Here is a 9,306-nt window from a genome sequence, read left to right on the forward strand (position 1 = left end):
TCAATTGCTAGAGAGCTACAAACTTCATGTGACCTTCAGATTAGCCCAAGTACAGTACGCAGAGAGCTTCATGGAATGGGTTTCCATGGCCGAGCAGCTGCAGCCAAGCCACACATCACCAAGTGCAATGCAAGGCGTCGGATGCAATGGTGTAAAGCACGCCGTCACTGGCCTCTAGAGCAGTGGAGACGCGTTCTCTGGAGTGATGAATCACGCTTTTCCATCTGGCAATCTGATGGACGAGTCTGGGTTTGGAGGTTGCCAGGAGAACGGTACATTTCAGATTGCATTGTGCCAACTGTGAAATTTGGTGGAGGAGGAATTATGGTATGGGGTTGTTTTTCAGGAGCTGGGCTTGGCCCCTTAGTTCCAGTGAAAGGAACATTGAATGCTTCAGGATACCAAAACATTTTGGACAATTCCATGCTCCCAACCTTGTGGGAACAGTTTGGAGCGGGCCCCTTCCTCTTCCAACATGACTGTGCACCAGTGCACAAAGCAAGGTCCATAAAGACGTGGATGACAGAGTCTGGTGTGGATGAACTTGACTGGCCTGCACAGAGTCCTGACCTGAACCCGATAGAACACCTTTGGGATGAATTAGAGCGGAGACTGAGAGCCAGGCCTTCTCGACCAACATCAGTGTGTGACCTCACCAATGCGCTTTTGGAAGAATGGTCAAAAATTCCTATAAACACTCTCCTCAACCTTGTGGACAGTCTTCCCAGAAGAGTTGAAGCTGTAATAGCTGCAAAAGGTGGACCGACATCATATTGAATTCTATGAGTTAGGAATGGGATGGCACTTCAGTTCATAGAATGAGTAAAGGCAGGTGAGCGAATACTTTTGGTAATATAGTGTATATAATGTTCGATAGAAATCCACCAACAGAGAAAGAAATCAGTAGAAGAGCAGATGATGTATAATAATACTGCTTCTAATAATAATAATAATAATAAGAGCTGATCCTGGTTGTTCGGTTTATTGTGTCGAGCTAAATGTGAAAGAGACAGAAAACAAATCTCTTGGTCTTTACTTCCCATGTCCATTAATAACAACATAATCAGGTTGCTTAATTAAGATTCTAAGTGTTTAATGGATGAATGAGTGGACTGTAATATATTTGTCTGCAGAATCTAATGCTTTTTTTAAGAGGCTTTATATCCTCAAAAGTGACAAAATAAATGAGATTCATCCGTTCAGTTAAATCTTGATGGTGCATTTTTTCAGTTACTGTGAAACACACAGGTGTTTCCTCTGCAGTCAGATCTCAGCTGTTAGTGCCCAAAAGCTGCTGAAATAATCAGCTTAATTCATAATATCACAATCCATTCATTGACTTGACCGTAATTTTATCAACCAAATGTTTTTTTTATCTTCATCATAATTGCTTTGAGAAAAACACAAATGTTTGGAGGTCTAATCTTCACCACGAACGTTTGAACTTGATCACATGATGTATTTGAGCCAATCAGAAGTCAGCATGTCTGTAGTTTCAACCGCTGCAGAATCCTCTTTTCACACAGTTCTGAGAATAAACACAGTAAGTCTGAGATATCATGACATAAAAACCAGCAGTGTCAGATTGAAACATGTTCCTCAAAATCTGATCGGTGACATTTTAGCTTTTTCAATAAAAATTTGTAAAGAAAAGAACAAAAATAACAAACAAGATAGAAAAGCACATACAGAAAACCTCTGCATCTTATATACAACACAGAAACGTAAATAACAAAGTAACTCTTAAAGACGAACTTATAAAATCAGCACCATCGTTTTTAAACTGGAAACATAAAAGATTTTCATGACATCACGTTCAAGCTGGAGAAAAAAGGCTCAAGGTTAAAAAAAGGCAAAAGTGAAGAGGACTTTAAAAAGGTTTGAGTTTGAGTTTAAGGTTTTTGCTTTGGCAGCGCTCTGAAAATATTTTGTTCTTCAGCTTCATCAGTGACTAAAACGACACCTGAACACATGACAGGTGTCCACATTTAAAGATTCCAGTAGGAACCAATGAGCCACAGACAGGAAGTCAGACGGTATTAAGAGACGGACGAATGTGTCGTTGCTTTGAGTCTGAACATAAAGGACCCGAACCCGAAAAATCAAACTGAACCTCACTGATACAGAAACCATAACAAAACAAAAGAAATAGAGCAGAGACGGATGGAAACAATTTATTAAAGGAAGAGTTCAGACAAAAATGAAAACTCAGTCATCATCTCCTCCTGCTAATGATATAAAGTCTGTTTCACTGTGAAGCTCCAGAAATGTCTTGACTTCCATCAGCAGGAGGAGGAGAGGAGGCCTGAGTTTAGATGTCGGGGTGAACTGTTCCTTTAAATGAGTCCTGCTCAGGAATCATCCAACAGCTACGCTGATATAACGTCTGAATGTGTCTCAGAGTGTAAAATGATAAAACTTCTCAGTAACAGCTCCTCCTCCTCTAACTCTCTGTAGGGAGGAGGTGCACATGGTGACTGATGGCCTGCTCCATGGAGCTCTTGAAGGCCTGGTAGGAGGAGGTGACGGGCAGGAGGAGGTGTTTGGAGCTGGGCTCCCTCTGAGGGAAGAGCCCCTCGTCCTGAAACACCTCCCCTCCCGCTCCTCCTCCTCCTCCCTCATCCTGCTCGACTCCTGCTGGGGAGGAGATGACGGGGTGGAGGAAGGACACGGAGGGAGGAGGGAGGAGGCCGGCAGCTGGGACGTCCTCAGCTCCAGTGGCAAAACGGAGAAGGTCCTGTAGAGAGATGGAGCTCCGACCAACTGAGGAGGAGACGAGGAGTTTATCATCAGTGTGAAATGATTTGACAGAAAAAAGTAAAGATTAAAGTCTTCATGGCTCCGTCCTCACAGCTTCGACAGTTTTGTCCCTGATCAGCTTCCATCTTTCCCACTCTGAGCTGCTGCTCATACTCGTTATAATAAAGAATAAACCTGGACCCCTGAGTTTTGATGCACTGTACTTGGGTTATGTTCCTTTTTTGAAAAGTAAGAGAGAGATAAAGCTGCTGCAGATACTCCTGGTGGCAAGTAAAAAGACAATTACAAGGAGATGGTGAAGTCCGACTCAGCCCACCTTAGACAACTGGATTGGAATTACCTTGGAGATACTGTATTTAGAATGGAAAAATTGACCTACCAAATAAGAATCCAAAAGAACGAATTTTACCAAATTTGGAACAAATGGATCTCCTTCATTACCCCCATGAGAGCAGACTTTATTTGATCTCACTGGCAATAATATGTTGTACCCTAATCATTTGATCTGCCTGATAAGAAATGTATATTTTTATGTCGGCGGCGGCGGGGACCCCCCCACCAATTGTTTCTGTATATAGTCTTGTACTAACTGTTCACCAAAACTGTTTAAAAAAAAAAAAATAAAAAAATAAACCTGGTGTACCTTCACACTCCAGCAGGAAGTGTCTCCAGAAGCTGATGACGGCCGTCTCTCGGTTCAGTTTGTCCTCCTGCTGCGAGAAGTTGACGGTGAAGAGCCGGCTGACCGCCTGAGCCGTGAGTCGAACCGCCGCCTTGCAGAAAACAGTGCAGAACGCTGACGGGTAGAGCTGCACCTGGATCAGATTAAAGGGCCGATGCTGTGATAAACTGTCCGTCTCAGTGTGTTCATACGCAGATAAAAAAAGTTTATTCACCTGATCAAAGACTCCCAACGTCTGCAGACCCTCCCGAAACCTGCAGGAGGAGTTAATACAGTCAAGGTGTTTAAACACAGAGCGTCTAACAAACAGTGCAGAAAGATTCATCACCAGTACAGTAATTAAGGGCTGGGCAGTCGGCCTGATGGACTGTAGTGCTGCTACACTCACACAGACTCTCGGCTGAGTCTTGTTTGACATCTTGTGGTGAACTTCAGCATCACCAGTCCAGTCGACCTGACCCTACTGTGACCTCTCACTGTCCCTGGTTATCTCTGTAGCCACATTTAAAGCATCATTAACGTGTCTGTACCTCTGCAGTGGCAGCTGCATCCTGGTGATCAGAGTGAAGCTGACCAGATTCTCCACCAGAGCCTCTTTCTCCTCAAGGCTGCTGATTGGTTGGTTGCAGCCGGCCAGCTCCAGGAACTCCCAGCTGGCTGCCGTGACTTCTTTCAGCTCGTCCAAAGACGTCGCCTCTGCGATCTAAAATCAGACAAACAATCAATATCCAACCTCTGATTATAACCGAGTCATAATCTCTGGAGCTGATACTGACGTTCTTCACTCACCCTGCTGACTTGGCGTCTGAAGTGTGTGTCGGGGGTCATGTGTGTGACGGTGAGCGGCTGGTTGGGAGGGTAGTTGAAGAGACACTGGTAGAGAGTGTGAGAAAAGAAGCCAACAGGTGGACCGCCGTGAACCAGAGAGAGGGCGAGCAGGCAGCCAACGTCAAAGTACAGGTCGTCCCGCAGAGCTACAGGAAATGAGTCATGAGGACAGGAAATGAAACTGAGGCCGATGAAAAATGAAATGGCAAAAAAATGGAATATTGACTGATACCCTGGGAGTCCAGCGCCAGGTTTTTGGATCCGTCTGGACCCTCAAACACCACAGAGTCCTCGATCTGCTGCACCAGCAGCTTCAGGAAGTACTGCCTGGCTGTGTCGCTGTCCTGGAGGCTGCTGGGAAACGAAGTCCGTGTGTAATCTTTGAACCTGGTCAGAGACAGCAGAGTGGGTGAGAGGAGACAAATAAAAAAAAAACACATGAAGATGATGATTGTCACCCACTCACCTGACAGACAGAGTGTGTGTGGGGTCATAGTCGGACCTCCTCACCAGCTCCACACCTGCAGCCAGAGCCCGGTCCCCGCTCACCTCCACCTGGACACTGAGGGGGAGGAGCTGAGGCACCAACGCCTGCAGGATCTCTTTAGGTGATCCAGATGCGACCGGTAACGACGGCCTGACAGAGAGAGAGAGATTTCATCTGTCAGTCAAGTTTAAAGGGCCATTCTCGCTATTTTCTTCCTCTCAATTCCAGGAGCAGCCTCACGATAAAGCAGGTAACCACACAGGAGGTTTTTGTCCAGTAAAGGTTTTAACCAGGTAGGAGATTAAGTTTAAGTACGGCTGATGGAGGACAGGTGTGTGAGATCTGTGTACCTTTTACAGCTGATGGGGGTGTGGAAGGAGGACAGGTGTGTTAGGTTTGTCCTCTTGCAGCTGACCGGGGTGAGGCTGGAGGACAGCTGGCGTTTGGACAGCAGACTCCTTCTCTGAACTCCCTGAGGAGACGCGACCAGGGACGCTGCAGAAGACCAGCACAAACAGCACAATGACACATATAAATAACTTTAAATAAGACGGTGATGCTAAATGATTTGGATTATGTTGTGTTTATTATGCAGCAGTTCAGTCTGTCGGACCTTTCCCGTCTGTAGCCTGCTGACAGTCGCTGCAGGCCCAGTCTCTGGTGTCCAACTTCAGCCCCGAACACTTCCTGTGAGTCCCTCCAGATCCACACAGCCGGCAGCGAATCACCTCAAACCAGCTGAAACAAAGAAGAAGAGTCCTCCACAGATTCAGCTTCACAGCAGCTTCAGGCTTGTTAAATTCTCAATATTTCTCTGCTGCGCTACAGTGAACACTTTCACATGTGACCTCAACTTCTAAGTGGAATCTGTATTTAGGTTGTGATGGAAGAGAAAGGAATGTTGTACCCGGTCTTAGTGGAGTGTGTGCGTCCGTCGTTGCAGAGGCAGGTGAGAGCGTCACAGCGTGTATACACCTCCAGCAGCTCTGAATACGCATTTGCCTCCAACTCCCATGAGGCATCTCTGCAGACAAGAACATGTGGAGGATCAGAAAACATTCTGACAACCTGACTTCAGTTTCTGTCTACCCACAATCCCCTTGTCTTCTGTGGTCTTTCTTACTGTTAGCACCTCTGATGATGTTACCTCTCTGGGATGTATATTCCCATCCTGAGCATCTCCTCCTGGAAGTTCTCCTTGTTGTTACACAGAGTGCATCTGAAGAAGAAGAGGCCGGCGCTGTGGGCCTGACGCTGACACACAAACACACAAAGTGGTCAACTCGACACAACCTGACACACTTGAAAACCCACAAGAAAATAAATGCACGTGCTGTGAACCATCTGTGTAACCCAGTTCATCCAAATCACAAAATTCCAAAGAACCCAGAATAACTTCACTATCAGCTTTAAGCACAAAGCAGACAGTCTGCAGTCTGACGCTGAACATTACCAGGGTGACGGTAACACGGTGACAGAGAGCGTACCTGCACACAGTCCCTGTGGAACCAGCTCCCATGGCAGGACGGACATTTGAGGATGGAGTAGCAAAGGACGGGCTCGATGGAGTCCAGACAGATGGAGCAGGACTGAGGCAGGCTGAGGTCTGAGCTCACACACAGAGACTGAGTGGGACTGTGATCCGGACAGAAAGACCTGGACACAAACACACGGGGTCGGACTACTGAGCAAAATCTGTTTTTTGGACAAAAAAAAAATCTTTATTCATATTTCAGCATTGCAGATATAAAGGTAAGTAACTGATATGTGATCACAGAGGGAGTTAGTTTGCACTCTGCCAGCAGGTCAGTACATGTGTGAGGTAGAATAAAGTTTTACTTTCAGCGATCGGTTTTAAGATTTTCTCACAGAAGAAAAATAAATTAGAAGACGGATGAAAGAAATTAGATAAAAGGTTTGTAGTGATTCCAACCTCAGAAACTCAAATTTCAAACTATTTAATGACTTTTTATCTAATGTTTCTAAAACACAAGTTAAGGACCTGCAGTCACTCATAGTTCTGGTCTCCTGACGTCGGGTCGATGAGGTCAGACAGGACTTGACTCTGGGACTACATTCCCTTGGTAGTTCTCCTACAGCCACGTTTTTAATGTAACATTTTGCATTTTAAGACAAATAAAAACTTAACTGTAACAATCAGAGATTTGGATCATTGGAGCAAAAGTACAACACTTCATTTTGCAAGATGTGTGACAGTCTCAACAACTCTGCAGTACTTTGTCTCAAATCCACTTCAGACTGAAGAGATGATGACTGAAGTGTTGAATGTGTCGTAAGCAGAACTCACGGGAAGAGTTCTGTGAACTGAGAGATGAACTTCTGTTTCCTCCCGCAGGGGAAGTGGATCATCTTCTTGCAGCTTCTGACGTTGCAGCCGACACACGCTCCCTTCTTCTTACAGCAGCAGCACCTCTGAAACACACAGCAAGCAGAAAAGAAGCAGAAACATTTACTGTCACCTTCTGGTCCCAGCGGTCTGTTTCTTACTGGGTTGCTGGGGTTTTCACACGTTGTTCTTCTGTTTTGATGATAAATATAAAATGTTCTCACCAGTCGAGCCGAGCGGCGGATCTCCTGTTTGATGTCGTCCACCAGGAAACCAAAGACGCCCTCGTCCTCTTTTCCTCGCTGGTAAACGCCACAGGACGTCAGCTGAAACACACACACACACCGTCACAGAAACACGTGTGAGGAACTCAGATGTTGGTTGTTCCAAGTGTTAAAATGTCAAGTCTGTGAAAAGGCCTCACCAAACACAAGTAGTGAACGGAGAATTTGTGCTCTTTGAGTGTGACTTTCTCTCCAAACATGGCTGGATCATCATCACTGAGCCTGCAGAGGGCGCAGCCTGGAGGAGGGGCATCATGTCAGTATCATACATATATGTATTCATTATTTAATCATTTACAATATGAGACATCCTCATCTGGATGACATGAAGACTTTGACTAATAATCATCCCTGTACTAATTTACTTTATTGAGAATAAACCTTCTCAAAGCACCAACAGTCATCTGCAGTCTTTTGCTACATTGCTGTTATTATTTTTTATCACATTTGGTCACAAATATTGGGAAATGTAATTCTGTCAGTGTTTCCATAAATATGGACAAACTTTATAACATAACATAACTTTATAACAGTTCCCTTTCCATATGTTATCACTTCATCACACACTGCTTCTGAACTATAATTTCAGATTACAGATCTTGCTGCTCACTGAGACTCGTTCTTGATTATAGTGATCATCAGAAGCTGCAGATCACTCACACTGCTCCGGGCTGCCGCCGCCGCCTGAGCCCGGCGACCTCCTCGCCTTCTTCTTCATGCTGATGTGAGGCGACCCTGCAGGGGTCAAAAGTCAAAGCCACTGAGCTTTTCATCCACGCAAAATCATTATGACTCCCTGCTGGGTCCAACTGAAACCCCATCAAGTGAAATTCAGTTTGTTTAAACTCGTAGGAACTTTATTTTAAATTCTCCTGGAGGTCAAAACACTTTGGGAGAAAGTTTATGCCCAAAAAATCTACACATACATATTCATTACTTAAAAAATGTATTTTAAAAAGTTAAATACATAAAAATAGCAAATATATCACTGTGTTAATATTTATAACTTCAGGAGGTTGAAGTATGAAAGCGCACAGCCTGGTCATTATTTATACAGAGACTAAGATTATTTTAATTAGGTTTGATAATTATGAATTATAAGTGTCCTGGCTGCAAAATAAATTGCAGTGACTTTGTTCTTTAATAAAAGAAAAATCAACTCCAATAAAAAAATGTGACTGTGCAGAAACAACAGTGTGAAGATGTGTAGAGGAGGAAGATCAAAGATGATTCAGTTTACTGTGATATTAAACAGAGAAATCTTAATACACGATGATTTATATTTTCAATTAGTTTTGGCTGGATCGATTTATAATGATGAAAATGGTTGTGATGAACTGGGTGGTAGTGAGTGAATAAAAGACACAACAATAGCGAAGAAGCCAAGCTAAGCTAATGTTGTGCTAACTTTGAAACTGTTAATTATAAACTGAGCCAAAGTGAAATACAACGAAGTGACGTTAACGTTCAAATACAAACGATTATCATAAATATCTGAACAACAAGTAGCTGTATAATATGTGATTAACACGTATAAAATATAAAATGTTCAGATAATCGTTCAACTTTATCTTCGGGAGGCTGATGAAACTCAAACGTTCGGGGAGAAAATGTCGGATTTTCCTCCCGCAGACTGACAACAAGAGAAAACGTTCGTCAGGAAATCTTTAAATTAAAAACCTACTTTACAGTCAGAAGTGAAAAGTGTCAGGCTTCGCTCATTGTCGCGTTATTTTGTGGAGATTTAATCCGACAGTTTGTGTTTATTTGGGATTAACGCCGTCGAGTTTTAAATTTCCCTCTTTCAAAACAAAAGGACGTCTTTTCCGCTTCCGCTTCTTCTTCTGCGGCTGCAGGAGTTCTGCTGCGATCTTTATCCGGTTTGCTGCTTCAGCGCCGCCTCGTGGCCGGCTGGTTA

At 44.1% G+C, this 9,306-nt stretch overlaps 1 protein-coding gene across 1 annotated transcript; it reads right to left on the reverse strand.

Moving 5' to 3' along the window:
- Positions 1-966: 966 nt before the first annotated feature.
- On the reverse strand, positions 967-9,238 carry g2e3 (G2/M-phase specific E3 ubiquitin protein ligase). The gene is made up of 17 exons (XM_037071176.1): positions 9,073-9,238; positions 8,049-8,123; positions 7,529-7,626; positions 7,329-7,430; positions 7,066-7,190; positions 6,245-6,413; positions 5,905-6,011; positions 5,665-5,781; positions 5,371-5,495; positions 5,108-5,252; positions 4,737-4,907; positions 4,503-4,657; positions 4,232-4,416; positions 3,973-4,145; positions 3,657-3,696; positions 3,404-3,575; positions 967-2,763 (listed from the first exon to the last, which is right to left on the reverse strand). The coding sequence occupies exons 2-17, from the start codon at positions 8,104-8,106 to the stop codon at positions 2,444-2,446; spliced, it is 2,262 nt and encodes a 753-aa protein (XP_036927071.1). The 5' UTR covers positions 8,107-8,123; positions 9,073-9,238; the 3' UTR covers positions 967-2,443.
- Positions 9,239-9,306: the final 68 nt, after the last annotated feature.

The sequence above is a fragment of the Acanthopagrus latus genome, chromosome 16 (genome assembly GCF_904848185.1).
Source record: "Acanthopagrus latus isolate v.2019 chromosome 16, fAcaLat1.1, whole genome shotgun sequence".
Classification (NCBI taxonomy): Eukaryota; Metazoa; Chordata; class Actinopteri; order Spariformes; family Sparidae; genus Acanthopagrus; species Acanthopagrus latus.

What these genes read in the sequence shown, in the direction of transcription:
- g2e3 (XM_037071176.1), bottom strand. Translation starts at nt 8,106, where the DNA reads ATGAAGAAGAAGGCGAGGAGGTCGCCGGGCTCAGGCGGCGGCGGCAGC. An exon ending in CCTGGCGCTGGACTCCCAGG is followed by an intron (nt 4,417 to 4,502) that starts GTATCAGTCAAT and finishes CATTTCCTGTAG; the next exon opens with CTCTGCGGGACGACCTGTAC. An exon ending in TCAGACGCCAAGTCAGCAGG is followed by an intron (nt 4,146 to 4,231) that starts GTGAGTGAAGAA and finishes GTCTGATTTTAG; the next exon opens with ATCGCAGAGGCGACGTCTTT.